Consider the following 21,300-nt stretch of genomic DNA (forward strand, 5'->3'; position numbering starts at 1 on the left):
TCTTTATAAAATTGAAGAGACCAGTAAAATAAAGCGTTACCCATAGTTGTTGTTTTTATATTAAATTCTGTTATTACTTGACTGTGACTGTAAGTCCATAATGAACCCTTTTTTCAAGATTGTAATGTATATAAAATCATTTAAATATAATTATTTTTGTCTCTTATTTAACTTATTGACATTCAACATTTTCTTGGTAACCACCGGACATTTCTTTGGACACATTATTATAAGTTTAAGCACAATGTGTTGCATATTAACACTCATTACCATCTCCATCAGTGTGTGAGCTCGGCTGCCACCTATCAGTCATGAGGAGGCATAACAAGGTCTGTAAGGCTGCGTTCACACTGCAGGCAAATAATCTGATTAAAATCTGATTCCTTCTCAAATCTGAGAGGCCTGACTGTCCACACTGTTTTTAGCAAGTGTCCAAATCGGATTTGACTCTGTTCAGACTGGGCCACATTAATGACCAATCTGACAGGTTGCCGTGGCAACGTTGTCAGAGCGTCATCTATCGTGTATTGTGTGATGTCATATAATTGCGACGGCGACAGCAACAACAAACCCTCGAGCTTCGCTTGAACCATCTCAAGCCATCTCCCCAAAGATTAAGAATATGGTTTGGTCTTCTGTCCATGGAGACTGATGTTTTTTCGACGTCCTCCGTTGCCTCCAGTGATATCAGCAAGCAAGAACAACTGGAATAAGCATAAGCGCGAGTCTGGTGTCGCATAGAGTGACGTAGCGTAGAGACGTAGCGAGACGTCACAGACAGTCAAATCTGATATGAGTGTTTGGAGCTGCTCAGACTCAGACACATCTGTCCAAATGCGATTTGAAGCTACCTCCCAAAGGTGGTTTCAATCTAGTTTGCAAAAATCGGATATAAGAGCCATCCGGTTCCAATCTAGATGGGCTAAAAACCGGATTTTGCTTGGAGTGTGAACGCAGCCTAAATTTACGCTGAAAAGAAGTCAGCAGGAAGTTAAGACGCCTGTATGTGACTCCCACCGGCTTGATTCACACTCAGCTGTTTGCAGAGAACCATGTGATTCCCAGAGAGTCAAAACTGGGTGGAGATTTTACCCAATGCTGCTCAAGACAGTCACGCATTATTTATATTAGGTATGTATAGGATCATTGGCTATAATTTTTATTTATTAAACCAAATGAGTGTGTTTAGACTCACATTAGGCTCGTAAAGAGCTTAATCCTGGTGTCAGAAACTTGGATAGTGCTGCGATAGAAACCTGATACTGTGGTATGCAAACACCCACCATATCAAGATTAGAGTTACGGAAACGCCTTTAATACCACTGCTACTACTACGATTACTACTTTTAATACTTCACGGCTACTTAGTCATAGTTAAAAACAAGCCTACAGCCTTCATCGGGGAAAGTTTAAAAAAGGGTTTCCTTTCTGTTTATGTTGGCTGGTGATCACTTGATCCCTATGGACAGGTGGAAGTCGAGATGATTAATGCAGAGCAGTAAAGTCATGACATGAAGAGACACAATTCAGCAGAACTGTATTATCAAAAGACTAAAAACAGCTCCTGGAGGCAGAGATGGAGAGAAATAAAGACACATCCTGCAGGCAGATGATCAGAAACCTGCATACTGTTATAATCATGCATACATGGATGTGAATAACAAGTTGTTCATGTTCTATGTTAATCAATCAATCAATAATATCATAACCTGAATATAATCACAAACAGGCTCAAAACTACGACACTTTAGGGCTGAGTATCATTTAACCCTTACATACTGTTCATATTCAGGCTTTTCTCAATATCCCCTCATAATTAGTCACTAAACACACAATTATGTATCAGCTGCACTAAACATTTTTAGAAAGTTGTAAAATATTTCCATTTTTGTATATTCTGGGTCACATGAAGATAAGTCGTCAACATTTCTGGCTAAAGGAAAAGTTTTTAATGTTTTTTTTTCTTCTTACCAATGTAAAAAATGGGTCAAGTTAAACCCTGAATAGTATGTAAGGGTTAAAAGATTATTATATAGTACCAATCCAAGTACCCTTAAAGTGATACTGATACTAATTGAGTACTTAATTTGACACCCATCATGTGAATAGAAACATTAAGTTGCATAAAATGGCACCACTCCTCCACATCTAAATGATTTGAGTTTTACACAAATTGCAAATCTTCAAATGAACACTTATTAACCCATTAGAACCCAATAACGTATTAAAAACTCTCATAACTCAATAAAAAACATTTAATAAAACCTGATAATAACTTCTTGATAATGTAATAAAGTGCATTTCCCAATAATGTAGCAATCTCTGTACCGATGATGTAATAAATTATTACATTAACAGGTTAAACCATTTTGCAGATTGTAATAATGTTATAATTTCCCAATTTTTTTACATTATTGGGAAATTATAACATTATCAGGTTCTACAAACCCTTAAACAGGCAACATAATTTGATGTTACCAGTTATCTCATTCACACCTAAAATAAAACATTTCCACAAATATTGTTTATTATATTTTGGATTTTATTTATAATATTTTTACGATTTTTATTTATTAAACCAAATGAGTGTGTTTAGAGCTTATCCTGGGGTCAGAAACTTGGATAGTGTTGCGATAGAAACCTGATTCTGTGGTATGTAAATGCCAAGCCTACAGCCTGGAGGTGAAGTCGTTGACATGAAGAGACACAATTCAGCAGAACTGTATTAACAAAAGACTAAAAACAGCTCCTGGAGGCTGAGATGGAGAGAAATAAAGACACAACCTGCAGGCAGATGATCAGAAACCTGCATACTGTTAATCATGCATACATGGATGTGAATAACAAGTTGTTCATGTTCTATGTTAATGCAATAATATCATAACCTGAATATAATCACAAACAGGCTATCTGGTGTAACAGGCGTGTATTAAGTGGCATCTTGGCTGCTGAACTAAATGTGCTGACTCATATTCACCACAATTTCATATTTTCTAGCTCTGTCCTCACTTATTCACTTAGAGAAAAAATAAACAATAACCAAGAATAAATTATAAAAAAAGATAATAATAATATGATAAAATAAATAATAATAATAATAAAAAAATAATAAAATAAATACATTTATAAAAAAGAAGAGAAAAAATAACCAAGAATAAATTATAAAGAAGATAATAATGATAATAAATAAATTAAAAATAAATAAATAAATAAATACATTTTTAAAAAAGAAGAGAAAAAAAAGAAGAAAAAGTGAAAAGACAGCAAAAACAAACTAACTAACACAAAAATACCCACACAATGTCAAACAGACAAACAAAATATCGCATCAGGAGACAATAAGTATTGTGACTAAATCATGACCAATGACTGTGCCCAATTATTTTAGACCATGCCAAACCAGTCAAGCCCCTATTTTCTAGCTCTGGGTGCAAAAAGGAACGATTATGGTTATCATTTGATTTATTTCGGTCGATATCTCAAAGGTATCGTGTACCGATACCCAGAACTACAGGACACTGATGAACTGTACATGTAAACTTCAACTTGAGCTTTAACCTTTATCGTCACTGAGGGGAAATTTTGTCTTGCAGATACACAAATATGATGAAATACATCAATAGACATCAAGTCACCGTAAATGCACTCATACTCCGGAAAAAAGGAACTAACTGAACTTCTGTGCGTCTTCTCGTGCTATTCATGTGAGTGTATTCATGCACAGATTCCGCGTATCGTGTCGTAAGTTCCTAATTTTTGTCCTGAGTATTTTCACTCAGCCATGAACAAAGAAAGGAAGAGCTGAGTCATTTAAACTGATTTAAAAACAATGAGAAATGTATGTTTAACCTCACACCCAGGACATTTTTTGGAAGACAGCAGCTCAAAGAAATGACGGTAATTGATGGTAATTCTCATTATAAGCTAGAACTTAAAAACAAGTTATAATACCTTATTAAGATAATTAAAGCAAGTGAAACGGCCTGGTAAAAAGAAAATCTTGGCAGACATCATTTCCTAATTTTTGTCCTGAGTATTGTCACTCAATGCATGAACAAAGAAAGGAGGAGCTGAGTCATTTAAACTGATAAGAAATGTATTATTAATCCCACACCCAGGACATTTTTCGGGGGAAACATCAGCTCAAAGAAATTACATACATATGTTGGTACACACATGGTTTACTCAGAGAAACAGCAGGAGAGGAGATGAACCGTATAAAAGGTGCTCTGTTGTGTCATAATCATGCCCAGTTTAAAAGATGCGTAGGAGCATGAAAGGAAACGTATGTGACACAATAGTAACGTGCAAGTGTAACATGGGTGTGAAGTTTTTGTAGTGGTGAGTAATTTCACAGCAACAACAGCATCATACGGTGCTACAAGACCAACTCTATATTTTACAGGAAGCCAGTGAAAAAGAAAATGAAATATACCTTTTCATCTTTAGTTCATACTTTACCTACAGCTTTCTCAATGAGCTGGAGTTTAGTTACAGTAAAAGTGGATTATAGTAAATATATTAATTAGAAATAAAGACATGAAGCAGCTTTTCAGAGTCTTCATCTAACTTTAGATATATTACTCTGCTGATGATAATAGTGACCTACTTTATATTTAAATGGCATAACTGATACAATAGTAGAGTGCATGCAACCGTAAGCTGCTGAGTCATCGTTTTAGGGGTGTTTGAACTGCATTATCACTTTCTTGTACTCTCTGGTTGAGCAGTTTTATTTTTTTTAATGTATTTTATTGCACATAAAAGGAAAAAAAAAAGATTTATTTGAGATTATGAAAAGAAAATAATAACAATAACAAAATATAAATGTGCAGGAGGAGCCAGTAAAATCCTTAAAAGCTTGTCGGGTGGCCCTCATATGGTGAGACATACAACATAAAAACTTAAGAATAAAGAAATACAGACAAAACTAAGGTGTATCAAGAAAGGTGACAGTTGATTTACAGATGCATGGATAATATGATAGTGATATCACAAAAATATCCTTAGCTTAAAAACATACCAAATAGGAGACTTATATGATCTCTTATTGAAGAAAGAGATAGCAAAGTGTATATACTAGTGATTTAGCAGTTTTAACCCTGTATACTTCTACACTGCCTTGTCCTTATATTGTCTTTTGTTTTATTTTATTGTTATTTTATTGATTATTTTATTTGATATGTCAGCAGAAGAAGCTAAAAACTGGAGTAGGCAGAATATGAAGAGTCATATCCCCCAAAATGCATTATTATTTATGTCTTGATTTGAGGAGTCAACAGCAATTAAACGACTATTTCCATGTCTCATTTTATTTCTTGACAACTTTTTTTCAGATAGAAACTCTCTGAAGCTCTTTCTGTAACTTTTTTCTACACTAGTTGCTGCACTGTCTAAACATATCTTCTTCTCTTCTTGTTTCCTAACAGTCCTTTTTTTCTTTTTTTGGGATTGTCAGGATAAATCACTTTAAGGATGAGGACTAACTTGTTGGTTTGGTAAAGAAGCCGAACCTGCTTAACTCCACCTCTCCTCTTCAACTTCAGTTACTCTTTGCAAATGAACACTGCCTCTTTAAGTTTTACTGTCAATAGGAAAGTCCCTGACTGACTCACATTCATTTAAATGACTCCAATGCACAGTGTGTGTTTCCTGTGTGTACAGTTTGCATTGAAAGCACATTTGAAAAAGGATCTTCTCTCAGTATGAACAGGAAGAGGAATAAAACAACCTGTTTCAGTGTTCATTTGTGCCCCTGACTGTTGTTAAAAGAGTTAAGTAATAAGGAAGGTGACACCCTGTTGTACTGTTGTGGGAATTTGGCTCCAGTCCAAAAAGGCAACAAGGAAGTGATGTGTTGTTTGACATTTTTGACGTCTGTCTTGAAGTGCAAGAAAACAAATTAAACCTTTTTTGCACTTACTTTTAGTATTTCCCTTTATATGCATCAGCTTATTTAATTATAGCCTATAATATATTATGATGCTGATGAAATGAATACTAGCAGTTCCCATGACGCAATCACTCCATTCATACTTTTTGAGGGGATGTGAGGACATGGGAACGGTTGACACATGCGCACTAGTCAACTGAGCGTATGCTTTTCCGAGCTATGTTTTTCCGGTAATCTGTTACATCAACCGGACCTGCAGGATCACATTTCATTGTCTCAACTCGCCCACAACAACATATCCCAATACAACATCTAGTACTGTCTGACGCTTTTCAGGAATCTGAAGACATGACTCATCTTTGAATAACCAGCGCTGATGGAGCATTCATCCATAAAGAGCTGCTGTGTTAAAACTCTCTCCACCTGATTTATATTATTATATTATAGTATTATTATACTCATACAATAAATCTGAGTGTAGCAGCAGAGCTCTTTATACACAGTGAATGGTGCGGTGGTGGATGTGCTAACACGATGTTTCGTAAATGAAGTCACCCGTAAAAAGCGCACAGCCTCTTTCTCAATTTAAAGACACTTCTCGTTTCTGTTGCTATGGTGAAGCTGGAGATGTTTAATAATAATCTGACATGCAGCTAGATGTGGGCGGAAAAAACAACATCAGCATTGATGTTCTAATGTCAATTCTGATCTAACTCGTTTCAGAGCTGTAATCTGACTCTTTTTAGTAGTTTAAATTATAAATACAAAATAAAAGACAAATAAAAGAAGCAAAATACATTTAAACTGGTCTAATTATGGAGAGCTCTCTCTCTCTCTCTCTCTCTCTCTCTCTCTCTCTCTCTCTCTCTCTCTATGTGCACCTATGTTAATTAAAGACGCTCAATTAAGGCTTTTATGCTCTTTGCTGTTTGTATTATGGACCAATCTGTCTGCTGAAATGTGAAGGAAAAAAACTTGAAGCACAAAAAAAAACACACAAAACAAGAAGTTTAAAAAGTGCCAGATGTTCCGCTGAGTCTAGGGGAATTTGAATTAGAGTTGATGCAGTGATTCACCATGAAAACTTAACGTGGGAGGAGGATTAAGTGATAAACACACACACACACACACACTCTCTCTCACTCTATCTATCTATCTATCTAGTTTAATTCAAAGTGCTTTATTATCACGACTGTTTCCTAGCTTTATTTTGAAAGCGGAAGTTAGAAACTGTGTAACCCTGCAGCTGATGGGTGTTGACTTGACACAGCTGTCTTGTGTTTTCTCGGGAATCACGTGGTTTATTGGTGGGCCGTCTGATATATAAAGTTCAACCTCTTCTTCCTCGTTGTCAGACCAGACAGAGTCGTTGCTGGCTGCTGGAGTTTCGCTCCTGACGCACCAATCTGATAGAGAAAAAACAAACAGCCGCACAGTAAGTCACTTTATTGTCCTAAGATGGAAAACAAACTCTTTTTTTATTTGTTATTTTTATTAAGATGCATGTTCAGACAGCAACTTCAGGTTAGTGACATAAGACTGAATCTACAGTTGAGAGTAATCTCAATGTTATGTCTATAATTATACATGTTATCTATTAAGGAAGGGTATCATTTATTTTATTGCATCTTTTATTTATGTATGTATTTTAAAGTAATTGTTATAAATGTGAGACGACATAGTTGCATGCAAACAAGGGAAAGACAGCAACTAAAGGGGAAAAAACAAACACACACACACACACACAAACCCTACATGTGCTGTGCAATACTTAATATTCAGTCATTATTTTAAGAAATGGGCAGTATCTGTGCAATATGTGACATTATGGTTTAGCTTGATAATGATTGTGTAAGTAATGTGTGTAATATTTTAGTGTAGGGCCTTTTGTGTGTGTGTGTGTGTGTGTGTGTGTGTATGTGTGTGTTACTGAATGTTAATGTGTAGTTTGATTGTACATATACTGGATAATATGTGCGTCTTTGTTGTGGTGCCACCTTTGTTTTGTCGATTGCCCAAGACAGTTAGACAGTCAAGGCTTTCCTTATGTTATCTGATCTTATGTTATCTTATATTTCATGCAGCTTAAAAGTATCTTGATGTTCTCAAATTGTCAGTTTTTCAGTTCAGCTGGTTTACAAAATAATGAATAAATACCATAAAAGTCAATAAGGTGCAGTTTGGGGATTTCTTCCCTTCTTAATGTGTCTGAGGGCATCAGCTGTGTTAGTATAAAGCAAATAGCTCTGTTCCACGCCTGTATCAATAAGCATCATGGCAGAAACTGCACTTTGCTTTTGTAGGAGCCCTGTGATTTGTGGATTTGTGTTAAATGTAATTCTCCTGTAGAGGCAGAGTAGACGTTTCTGGTACAACTTCACCCATTTCCAAGGTGCAGTGAGAAGGGAAAAAAGTCTCCAGCAACACTTGTAGTATACAGAACACTTTTATAGGTAGACCAAGGCTGGGATAATCAGGGACATCATAAAACACATTTAAAACTGTATTAAATATGGCTTGTTAAAAAGCAGGGAAAAAAAACAAAAGACAGTTATTGGCATCCAAACATGTGTCAACCAATGGGGTATCTACCAAAACGGGTTGGGTAAATAGTAATGTGACTTCACGGCCAATCATCAACCCAGAGAGGCAGAATGGCAAGGGCAGTAACCAATGAACGACATGGGTGACATCATGTTTGGTCCATACACCAGAAAATTGCCAGCAAGGGGTGAAACTACTAGGTAGTACTGAAGTGTCTTTTCAACCTTTTTAAAAGAAATGTAATTCTCCTCTTGGACACTAGGGGGTGCATGGTACCGGCCAGGCTGGGCACAGGTATATAAATGCATGCCATTAGTCATAAATGGTGCTGATGATAAGAAGCAAACAGTTTTTCTTTTCTTTTTTTTACACTAAGGAAGAACATAAAGGAAGAACATAAATGCAGTGTATGAAGTATTTGAAAAGACTGAATATGGTACACGTCTAAAATAATTAAACCCTGCAGTTTAATTAGTCCCTGCAGTTTTGTTTAACACTTTTTTATTACATAAATAATAAGTAAGTAAAGTCTATTTGTATAGTACCTTTCACAGACACAAAAAATACTTTACATAATGAAAGATACACTATTAAAGATGAGTGCAGGGCTGGGTTAGGGTTAAATGCAAGGAGGTAAGATCTCCCAGGAGTTTGGGGACAGGCATCCACGGGTCACCTCGAAACTTCTGACTCTTACTGTAAATTAACCGTCAGCCATGTTGGGTGCATTGTAATGTTTATATATTATTTTTCCGTAGTAGTTTTAGTAGTAGAAGTAGTACTAGTTGTGGTGGTAGTAGTCATAGTAGTTGTAATAGTACTGTTAATAGTCGTAGTAATTATAATAGTAGTAGTAGTCAGCATTACTGGTTATTTTTCAGTGCTGGTTTTTAGACTGGTTTCTGTCTTTTTCCCTGCAGATGGCCCAGTGGCAGGAGCTGCTGAGGCTTGATTCAGCACTGCAGGGTCAGGTGAGGCAGCTCTACAATGAAGAAATCCTCCTAGATATCCGCCACAATCTGAGCGCCTGGATCGAGAGCCAGAACTGGTGAGTTAGAGGGTTAGCAGCACTGTCACTAAATGAATAACCAAAGGCTTTATGGTCAGATACAGAAATAGACAAGTTGTCAATGCAATGAAATTCTTAGTTTGCAATGTCTCTATATATATGTTGCTTTTTCTTTTTTAGGGATTTGGCAGCTGTTAATGAAGATGAAGCAGGCCATTGTTTCTACAATCTGATGGCGTATTTGGATGATCAGCGGAGACGTTCTGTGCAGGAGAACAACATTTTGCAGGCACCTAATTTTCAAGGGTTCAAAAACTACTTGCTGGTAGGTCAGAAATGCCGCTACAGTCAAAGTTTGGACTCATTTTCTTTTTGAAGTGAATGAGACGGTGTGTCAAAACTTTAGTCCAGTACTGTATGTGAACTGAGTGTTAGATTGTTGCTACTTTTTGGAGAATAGACACAACTTTAATTTAACTTTGTGTATATTTCCTTGTATTTTTTCTTGTCCCATGTAGACACACTTTCTAGAGATGCCGCTCAAGTTGGCTATTATCTTCTCTGAATGCCTGAAGGAGGAGAAGAAAATCCTCGCTTCAGCCTCAGAGGCACAGGTGAGATGAATCCTGTCTTGATGCATTTTATGTTTTTTTGTAAAGCACTTTGAATTACCTTGTTGTTGAAATGTGCTATACAGAATCATTTGTTGTGCCTTGTCAGGGTTGTGGCCGTTCAGCTGTGGAACAAACAGGTAGAGATTTGGACAACAAGGTCGAAGAACTGAAAAGGAAGACTTTGGTAAATTCACCTGGACTTTTGACTACACAGTTGATTAGTTTTTATTTCACTGACAGCCATCCTGTGAAAAACTAACTTTTCTTTAACTCTGATGCAGGAAGTAAAGAAGGAAATTAAGTCACTGGAGGCCCTGTATGGCAACCTTAACTTCGTACAGATCAACTGGCAAACACGAGGTACTGCATGGTGGGAGACAGAAAGAAAAATACAGGTGATTTGGTGGTTTGATTTGAGTTCTTGCTTAATTTGTATCTCATTTGTCGTTACCAGTGGAGCAGCACGTCGGATTGGCTGAATCGCGTGCATTTGTGGAAGATGAATGTCGGAAACAGGCCAACTTTATTGTTCAAACAAAGCAGGTACTGTAGATGCTAGGGATGTCATGATTCTCCAAATCCTCGATTCATTGTTATTTTCCATTTTCAGGTCACGATTCAATCCGATTCTCAATCTTTTTTTTTGGTCCTTTTAGCACAGATGCCTATGCCATTTTTAGACTAGTCATGAGTGATATAATCTCAGTTTTATCAGTCTAAAATTAAATAATTTATTAGCAGTCAATTGGAAACTGTCTTAACTGTCCTAACAGTGTCCTAACTGTATCCTAACAGTAGCATCACTGGTGCTACAAATACCCCTTTAGCGCTAGTTATTGCTATAGTACGGACATCCCAAGTTCCCGGAAGTTCCCGGTAGTGTCGAGTTTGGTTGATGTGTCTCCTCTATCAGTAGTTGTCATGGTGTCTTTTTACCGGCTGCAGGTTCAAGTTGGAGGATGTAATGTTTACTCGCTGTATTTCATCAAGTCTGTGTTTTTTCCCCTCTTGACATGCGGGATGTGACTTTGGGGATGTGGCTACATCCTCGATTCCTCCGTTGATTTCGATCGATATTCAATTTACAATCGAGATCGTGACACCCCTAGTAGATGCTCACACATGCTGATTTTTTTATTGAACAAACAACTAATGAATTAATAAATAGATAAAATAAATACAAATAAAATAGTTAAATAATTACAACCCCTAACCCCCTTTATACATCCATGGTTATGCTTCTTTCTAACTCCACACCCCCAGATTGTTTTTATTTTCACGTTTGTAGTCTTCAGCCCAAACCAACGCTGACTCAGTTGATATCAGTTAAGGCAACTCATCAGGTTTCACACAGATGGAGACACAAAAGACTCCATACACCTTTTATGTATTCTTTTCACATGTACAGGACTCCACAGCACCTCAAAAAACATTTTTATGTGTAAAATCGGTTCCCCTTTTAAAGATTTCTGTGTTTGTTTTTTGTCTTGCAGATGGTGCTTCAACAGATCATGAACATTATACACCTGGCAAAAGAGACTGTGGGGAGTCTCACAGGCGTGGAGCTGCCTGAGTGGAAGCACAGGCAGCAGATGGCCTGCATAGGAAGTCCAGTTGACACCAGTCTGGACCATCTCCAGAAGTGGTAAGAAAGCACCACCGTAGCTTTTCATATATCATGTATAAGACTTTTTGTGTCATCTTTCTGTCCCACCTGTAAAACTTAATGACAAATTTGTGTTATGTTGTGCGTGGCGGTGTGTTCAGGTTCACAACTGTGGCAGAAGTGCTACAACAAGTTCATCAAGAGCTGCAGAAACTGCAAGACCAAAGCAACAAATACAACATCACTAATGCCTCCGACCTCCCTGGCCTCTCAGAAATTAAGAAACTGACACTGTCCCTGTACAAAGAACTTCTTGGCAGGTAAGTCATGACATTGGGGCCCCTCAGTGTTAAATACGTACACACATCTATTTATTGTTGACGTGTTTTGTTGTGTTCTTGCATTGCAGTGCTCTAGTGGTCGAGAAACAACCCATCATGTTGAACTTTCCACATCGGCCTCTAATACTTAAGACCGGGGTGAGATTCTCGTTGACTCTGAGGTAAGGCTGCACTTAACACGGTGTCTAAGGGTGGGTACCCGATACCCTTAAGGTATATTGACTGAAATAAACTTATACTAAGTAGTATCAAAATGTCTCCCATCAAACGATAACTGCAATTCATCCTTTTTGCACCCAAAACTATAAAATATGACTACTTGTATGGACTTGCTCACGGCCAATAAATGCAAGAGTTCTTCAATTTAATGCAACATGTGATTGAAAGTCTTAATAATTTGAGGACTTTCATGACAAATAATCATATTTTCTAGCTCTGGGTGCAAAACGGATCAATTTGCAGGTATCGTTTGTGTGTCAAAATATTACAATATCTAATTGTTATTTATGTATTTATTTGTAGATTATTCCGTCAGTATCTGTTTTTTCTCTTTTCAGGTTCTTAGCAAACCTCCCAGAATTCAAGTGCCGGCATAAAGTCAAAGCTGTATTTGACAAGTAAGTCAAAGAAAAATCTCAGTCTGACACATCTGATATACTATGATTATTTTAATATAAACAGAAACCTTTGTATCCCCATAAATCTTTTTGTCTCTTTTCTTTCCTAATAAATAAGGGATGTTGAAGAAGTCAAGACAATTACTGGGTAGGTGCACTGGTCAGTCGTGTATATTGTCATCATCAATCAATACAGTCTTATGATTGATTTTTAACGTTGGTGATGACGTTTTAGGTTTCGTCGCTTTGATTTCACCACGGTTAACAGTAAAGTGATGGACGTGGATGCACAAGAAGGAGGCTTGGTGGCAGAATTTGAGAACATGGTAAAAATGAAAAAGCCATAAACTCTTGAACTTACAAGCTAAATAAACGTTAAACCTTTGAAATGTGATTTGTTTTATTGTTGTAACAAATGTTGTTGTAGTGACGTGATTTCTATTTTTTTTTTTAATTTCCAGTCACTCGGGGAAAGTGAGAAAGTGAGAAAGAAAGGACCATCTCAGGTACAAAGAAACTTTCAAATTCAGCTATCCAGTTCATTTTTTTTACATAACTTCTGCTATTTGTATACTGTTATGATGTCGGATGTTAGCAATGAGAGACGTAACGTTAGTTTTCTCTCTGAGACTTTTGTCACACTTTCGAGGAGCTGTTCCAAATGTTGATGTCCTAGTTTGGTGATTAACGGCAGGTCCGTCTCCCTCAGTAACCGTCACAGCAGACAGTAGCTTTTTGTCCATGTGAAACCGTGATAGTTCAACTCTGCTCTACATATTACACACCTGACAAAGTTATCCTTTACTTTCTGTAAGTTTTTCCAAGCTGGACTTTTGTTTGTCTTCATCAGCATCATGTTCCCTCCAGTCAGCTAACTAGCAGGCTAACTTACTACCGAGTCAAAGTAGCTGGGGGCGGCAGTGAAAAAATTCACTTCATGTCAGATTCTACTTTAACACAATGTGGAGGTGGTTTACACAAGCTTAGAGCTCCATCTAGTGGCTGAAAGTGAGAATTGCTCTCCAGTAGCTGTTTATGAACTCTTCATACCAGTTTTTTAATTAAAAACAAAACAAAAAACGACCACAGCACAAAAGTTGAAGTTAGTCCCTGCAAACGATTACTTGGTTATTTGGTTTTAATGACACATCCTAAATACAAGTTATGTCTCCTCCTACAACTGTTTTTTTTTTTTTTCTTCGTCGCCAGAGTCGTCTGGGAGTCACTGAAGAACTCCATGTGATTAAATTTGTGATGGAGTTTCAACATGAAGGCTTGGAGTTCAACATTGAGGTGAGTGTTTGCTCTATTGCTGAACATATTAATATTAGGTTAGGAGATGGTAGTGTTGGAAGTTTATTAAATGGTCTCCTCCTTTTGTGGGTCCAGGCCAGTTCGCTGCCTCTAGTTGTTGTCTCCAGTACCAATCAGATCCCCAGTGCCTGGGCCTCTGTGATGTGGTCCAGCATGCTGTCCACCGGTGAACCGAGGGTAAATCTATCATCACTCTGCAACACAACACATAAACAATTCACAATAAGAATCTGTTTAGCTGCATCCAGTGGTGGAGAGTAATGAAGTACTTTTTAGTCAAGTAGTTTTGAGTACATTTTGAGGTACTTGTACCTTGAATATTGTAATGGGATACTTTACACTTCCACCACAGTACATTCTAGAGGAAAATATTGTACTTTCTACTCAACTACATTTAACAACTTTAGGTAACTTTCAGAAGATGAAGATTTGACACAATGGATAATATAACAAGCTTTTAAAAGCACAACACATTGTTAAAGATAAAACCAGTGTGTAGTCAGGCTCACATTTCAGATGTCTATGAGTTGTTAACAGCTTTATCAAATAGTGATTTTTCTCTCTAAACACATGGTTTCATTTCAATAAATGTTCAAATGATCCAATATTTCATCCATTTGGAGGGCCTGACCCTTAGGTTCGGGACCACTGGACTAAATGAGTTAACTGTATATAAAGTAGTTCACCTCCAGCAGGCTCACAATATTTATCTACTTTTACTCAAGTAGGATTTTTCATGCTGGACTTTTATTTGTAATGAAGTACTTTTACATTAATTTATTGGTACTTTTACTAAGTAAAGGATCTTTATACTTCTTCCACCAATAGAAACATTCAAACAGTCAGTTTTCATAACCTACCATACACGGTCACATCTCAGTGATGGACAGATGTTTATTTTTTTCAATGCAGCACAAACTGTAGTAAAACTCTTAACTTTTATTTGTTCTGCAGAACCTTTCGTTGTTTGTCAAACCTCCTCCACTCAGCTGGCAGCAGCTGTCGCAGGCTCTGAGCTGGCAGTTTTTGTCTGTTGGGCAAAGAGAGCTCAACAAAGACCAGCTCTCCATGCTGAAACACAAAATTGTTGGTAAGTGTTTGACCGTCATTTCAAAGATACTGCAGCATGGTATTTTCTAGTAGTTGCTTGCTTGTACTCATAGCTTGAACTGACCTAAGATATGAAGGATAAGGTGTTAATTTCTCTATTTCAGAATTTATGTAAATTTTTTAAAACATTGTTGTGTCTTCACAGATGATCCTGCTGATCTTGTTCACTGGCACAAGTTCTCCAAGGTGTGTTTTATACTGTAGATCATAACATTGGACTTTATAAACTAGAGAACTCTTACGTACTGTAGCAGTTCCTTACACAGATTATAAATCAGGGACGATATAAAAAGATTGATCACATAACTAAAAATACCAATAATTAAATTTGACTAAACAAATAAAATGTGATGTTTTTGATATTATCACTTAGCTGTTCTGGATACATGAATGTCACATTTCCCTAGCAGAAAAATAAGTTTTATATAGTCATCAGCCGTACTGTTATTGGTTTTAACAGATACAAATAAAACCACATGTTCTGACAAATGCTAAAGCAACTATTGACAAAGATACTGTTTAAGATTTGCAAAATGAGTGTAATGAATAATGAACCTTTCATACTTATTGACGAGTTTGTTAAAAGGGATGCGATATTTTTAAATTAGCTTCCTTTACTTTATTGGTTAAAGAAGAAGCTGAGAGGAACTTAGTCTCTCTCGCTTTGCTTTCCTGTGTTAACAGGGCGACAGTACTTGGATCTGGATTGATGGAATCCTGGATTTGATCAAAAAACACCTCTTGGATTTTTGGCGGGAAGGGTAAAACTAAATAATCTTGTCACTGTTTCACCGTATGAAACTGTAACATTGGCTTCTGAGAATAACTGATTTGGGATTAAGTCGCTGTGCTTTACCAGTGAACTAAACCCTCATATTCTTCATGTGGGCTTCAGGTACATCATGGGGTTCGTGAGCAGGAAGAAATCAGAGTCCTTGTTGAAGAAAAAACAGACGGGGACCTTTCTGATCCGCTTCAGTGAGAGCATCAAAGACGGAGCTATCACCTTCAGCTGGGTCGATCAGTCCAATGGTGGTATGTTCATTCACATATTAGCGTTTTAAAGGATAGGTACCAAATACAATATTGACATACCATTATGTATGTGGAAATCAAGAGATTCATAGTCACGAAATTAAAGCCATATAAATTTGTGCACATGGACACGAAATTTCCATTTCGTTGGTGAGACTCAGCACGACTTTCAAACTAACGTATTTGAATTGGAGGTATATTTCGTGCCTACACCACTTTTTTTTCTGTCAGTTGGGAATCCCTGTTAAAAAGTAATGATGTTTTATGATATGATGATGCTTTGGTCTAAAATGATGACTTAATTGATAAAGTTACCATCTTTGAAAGTTAGCCAACCTTTATCGTCATAGCGACATAAATGCCACGACAGAAAAATGTCCTGACTTGCAGTTAGTCACATATCCATCCATCCATCCATCCATCCATCTATCTATCTAGTGGACCAGGATTGGCTCCAAACTACTCATGCTTGTAGATAATCATTCTGCACTGTGAAGCTCAAATTGCCAACTGCGGGAAGAAGAAGAAAAACGCGTTTTTGAATGCTCCAGTCAGTCCTCTGAACTGTCTTCACCAGATATTTGTCCTCTTGTTGTTGCTTGTAGACGCCTACGTGCACGCGGTGGAGCCCTACACTAAGACGGAGCTGTCGTCCTCTACTCTGCCACACATTGTTTACAACTACAGCCTGAAATGCGAAAGCAGCGTGATGACGAATCCTCTGATCTATCTTTACCCAGACATCCACAAAGACACTGCCTTCCAACACTACTACACCAGCACTAGTATGGCCTCTTCCTAACTATATTACATGTAATGATTATTGTATTTATAATGTGAGATTTACATGGTAGTATACTATTCTTTATTGAATATGAGTCCCTCTAATGACTTTTATCCATACAGAGATGTCAACACCTATAAGCAAGGATGGTTACGTGCCAAGAAGAAAAAGCTGTCTGTCAGAGTAAGTAAGATAATGATAATTAAACAAAAAATACATCAGAGAAAAACACATTGCATTACAAATGTTAAAGTATCTATAGCCCCTTTTACGAAGAAATGGATTATGCTTCTCTGTCAAAATGCATCCATACGAACTCCATGCTACCGTAGCCATCTATTGCCCCCCAGTCAATCTGCATGTATTGTAAGTGTTGTCATGTGTGTATTTTTAAAATGTCTGTGTTGTTGCGAGCTGTAACTGACAGGAAGTAGAAGAAGGATTTTCCTTAATTATGTATGGTATGTTTTTTGTTTTTTTCTTTCTACAGCAATCCTACGCCCCCTCCCTCTCCACCTCAAGAGATGCTCGACATGGACATTGACATGGACATGCATGTAGAGACTTGTGTCCAAAAAGCCATTACACAGGTAGGTTTTAAATTTTTACATTTCTCTTCCTCTAAAGGTGCTGGGTGTAGAATTTAGTGGCTTGCAACGGGACAGAGATAGGCAGAAGTGGAGTATAACATTGATAAGTATATTTTAGTTAGCGTATCATCACCTGAAAATAAGAATCTGTGTGTTTCTGTTACCTTAAAATGAGCACTGGTATCGTAATTTTTTTAAATGATGCCCAGCCCTAAAAGTAGAGCTGAGAGAGGACAGCAGAGTTTTCTGTGCGGCTTTAACAATCTCTCCATTTGAGTATATCCAAGATTTTCTTTTTTTTTTTTTTTTTAAAGTATATTTTTTTCGGGCTTATGTACAGGACAGTGGAGATAGACAGGAAACAGGAGGCAGAGAGAGGGGGAATGACATACAGGATAAGACCGGGATCACCTGCAACGAGGACTATAGCCTCAACACATGGGGCGGGCGCTCTACCCGCTGAGCTATGCTCAACCCATCCAAGGTTTTCAAACATGTGGCTAGTTTAAAGTTCTTTGTCTCTGCTCTTAAAGTTAAACTTGACCTTTTTGTTTCCTCTGAAGATTGAGAATCAACAGGTGCTGCAGGACCTCTTCCCCGATTTGTTCTCTGTCTTCCGAACATCTTAAGAGGAGACGCTCTTCAAGCCAGTGTTGTTTCTCCCTCCTGAAAATGTGCCAACACCTTTTTGTCAGAAAGAAACACTTAATTAATCTCGAACAAGCAGGAAACAAGCAGTTTTAGAGCATGTGTCAGTAAAATACAATGATGAATACACATCATTATTACTGTTATTATCCCTGTAAAGCCTGAACCATCAAATAATGACCAGAAAATTCTTTGAAACTGGACTTTTTTAATGAAACTTCTGACATAAAAACATATTGAATGCAACATTTTTAAGCCCTTAAAGGTCCTGCATAAAGCTCATATTAGCAGCTACTAAATGATTTGTACAAAAAGAACAATAACATACATAACATAACATTTTTAATCCGTCATAGGTCTTGTATAGAGCTTATATCACCCACAAAATGAAATGCAATGAAATGACAATTGACAGATTTGATACAGATTTCAACAGGAATTTACCATAAAATAAGCTACAAAATATTGAGTAATTCAACATTGCATCATGTAACTATTTGAATGTTTTTCTTACATTAACTTTTTCAAAATTTGCACAAAAAAAATATCCAGGCCTCAAAATTTTGGGTCACTCATTGACAAATGTCCATCTTGGATGCCTCAAATAAAAGGCCCCCTGGTGGTTTATCTGTGCATTACATGTATCGTGACATTTATCACACTGATGATGTAGAAATCCCTAAAACTGATTTGCTTGGTGTTACAGTCTTAACATATCAACATTTTATTTTATAGTGTCTAATCACAGCCCTTTTCTGCTTAATGCTTTAAATTTATATAACGATACCTGCGATGTTAAGAGGTTTGGCAATGCTCTAGGTGTTGTAGTTTAATAGTTTATACTGACTGCATTTCTAATGTTTCATGATCCTTATTTTTTTTATTCAATTGTTTTCTTTTTCTTTTTGGAGATTCAGTTGAATTTTGCGGGTGAGAAAAAGACATCGCTGTACTGTAATGAACATGTTTTGAACCCATTCCAGTGCTGATTGGAAATTACATCTTTACTAAACGGCACTGATACTGATACAGATACAATTATAGATTTATTTATGGGGAGAAAACATTGCTTTGATACGTTGACTGCTTGTCCTGAAAAAAAAGTTGCACTATTGTATGATATAATAGGTGGGGAAATTAAAGCTTCACAGTATCTCAGAACACTTAATGTTTATATGTCATTCAAATCTGTGTTTGTATAGTCAACATAAAAACAAAGCCATGTGTGAAACTTGATGAATGGGTGTATATATAAAATGTATTTTCCCCAATGTGGGATTAATAAAGTCTATTTTGTTTTATCTTGTGTTGTATTTATTGTGAGAAAGATTTGATGTAACTGATGTAAAATTATCAGTGATGTTTTAACCTTTCTAAACCTTCAAACAGTATTTTACACATCTAAATCTAAGTTAATGTTTTCTGGTGTTAAATTACATCAATGCTGATTATTAATTGTGAAGTCAAACAGGCATATATTCTCATTTATGATCACATGAAAAGCACACAACCTGGTTTATTTACAGTATGTATGCAAAATTATCAAATAATTACAGACTTGGCCCTTAAGAAAGAGAAGGTATTTGCCTCCACACTTGTTATTTTCTCAGCTAGAGTAATGTTTAAAGTCCATGTAAAGTAAGAATAGATGTTTTCTGAGTTTGACATACCACAGAAAAGTGTGTTGTAAACGACCCTGCCAAATTTGAATGATTAAAAAAATCGCCAAATATATGAAATTAGGCTTCAAAGTTGTATAAAATTCAAGTCTCTTTCTCTGCTCCCAAACGCTGTGGGCGTGGCCTCTGAGTCCGCTGAAGCCCCGCCCCCTACCAAGTGTCACCTGTAAATCAAAGTCACCACCTCTACCCGAAACATGGACGCTACGTTTGAGAGCTTTCTGCTGCTAACTCAGCTGCTAGCTCTGCGGCTAACTCGGCGGCTAACTCGGCAGCTAGCTTGGCTGCTAACTTGGCGGCTAACTGTAGACTGTAGTAGTAGTAGTAGTAGTAGTAGTGTGCACTGAATGTATTTATACCTCTACAGCAGCAGGGTCGGGTTTATGCTAACGTGCGTCTATGACCTATTTAATATGTTTTAGAAGAAAATGTCTGAATTCACTTTACACAGTCTTTAATTATATCAAATAAATCTGCAGACAAATATCAGAAAACTAGAAATACTGCCTCCAGTCAACTAGCCAGTCAAGTTAAAGTTTATACTCATGACTGTCCAGACTCATTTAATATTTGTAGTGAAGACTTTTAAGATATGTAATGTATGTGTAATAAAATCACAGCAGTTTTAAAATCAGCATCCAAGATTAGTGTCACCAATTCATTATCTGACCAAATGTAAAATATGGTCACAAAGTGTCCTTCTGATGTCAAATAACAGACAGAAAAGTGTTTTTAGATAATATTATGATGCTGCAGTGAAGTTTACCTTTGACTTTTTTTTTTTTTAATACTTTATTTATTGTAATCACTTAATTTCATACATCCTGCTATACAACCCTCTGTTTTGTAATGTGATTCAGTGCGCATTGATGCACCATAATAAATAATAAATTAATGTAACTTTGACCTTTTGGTTATAAACTATCACCACTTCATCATTTTATCTTATCAGACATTTTAGCTCATGAATCTTTGAGTTATGGCCAAAAATGTGTTATGTTATGTTATGTCATAGTGATTTCTGACCTTTGACCGCCAAAACCTAATCAGCTCATCCTGCAGACTGAGTGGAGGTTTTGTGTCGGATGTGATGAAATTTGTTCCCAGGCGGCATTCCTGAGATATTATGTTCACAAACAATGGGACGGATGTGAGGTTACAGTGACCCGGAACACCCACACTACTGCTTGTAAGACTTTCATTGATCCTTTACTTAAGTATCAATAAAACAATAAAATACTCCATTACTAGTAAAGGTCCAGCATGTATTGTGAGCTTGCTGGAGGAGGAGCGAATTTGAACTACTTCATATCCTCCAGAGACCGAGCCCATTGGCTTGTGTCCTCTGACATTTTGTGTACATGCATTTACTTTTACTGCTTTCATTTATTGGTGTTTTTTTCAATGATATTAGATTCACAACTATACTACCTGAGCTTCCAATGACTCTATAACCATGCAATTCCTTTATTTTTGCTATAAATTGACCATAAAGTTTTCAGATTTTTGGCAATTC

The 21,300-nt window shown here is 36.8% G+C and overlaps 1 protein-coding gene across 1 annotated transcript; it reads left to right on the forward strand.

The window, feature by feature from the left end:
• The first annotated feature begins 7,283 nt into the window (after positions 1-7,283).
• Positions 7,284-18,480, forward strand: LOC128367733 (signal transducer and activator of transcription 1-alpha/beta-like). The gene is made up of 24 exons (XM_053328350.1): positions 7,284-7,328; positions 9,358-9,485; positions 9,627-9,771; positions 9,965-10,060; positions 10,167-10,244; positions 10,342-10,420; positions 10,515-10,603; positions 11,554-11,705; positions 11,828-11,986; positions 12,076-12,168; positions 12,565-12,624; positions 12,743-12,772; positions 12,860-12,950; positions 13,086-13,130; positions 13,834-13,917; positions 14,014-14,115; positions 14,893-15,028; positions 15,194-15,234; positions 15,733-15,809; positions 15,944-16,083; positions 16,689-16,868; positions 16,990-17,050; positions 17,358-17,457; positions 18,021-18,480. The coding sequence occupies exons 2-24, from the start codon at positions 9,358-9,360 to the stop codon at positions 18,084-18,086; spliced, it is 2,232 nt and encodes a 743-aa protein (XP_053184325.1). The 5' UTR covers positions 7,284-7,328; the 3' UTR covers positions 18,087-18,480.
• The last annotated feature ends 2,820 nt before the right edge of the window (positions 18,481-21,300 follow it).

This window comes from Scomber japonicus, chromosome 11, assembly GCF_027409825.1.
Source record: "Scomber japonicus isolate fScoJap1 chromosome 11, fScoJap1.pri, whole genome shotgun sequence".
Taxonomy (NCBI): Eukaryota; Metazoa; Chordata; class Actinopteri; order Scombriformes; family Scombridae; genus Scomber; species Scomber japonicus.

What these genes read in the sequence shown, in the direction of transcription:
- LOC128367733 (XM_053328350.1), top strand. Translation starts at nt 9,358, where the DNA reads ATGGCCCAGTGGCAGGAGCTGCTGAGGCTTGATTCAGCACTGCAGGGT. An exon ending in CTTCAGCCTCAGAGGCACAG is followed by an intron (nt 10,061 to 10,166) that starts GTGAGATGAATC and finishes GTGCCTTGTCAG; the next exon opens with GGTTGTGGCCGTTCAGCTGT. An exon ending in GCTGAAACACAAAATTGTTG is followed by an intron (nt 15,029 to 15,193) that starts GTAAGTGTTTGA and finishes GTGTCTTCACAG; the next exon opens with ATGATCCTGCTGATCTTGTT.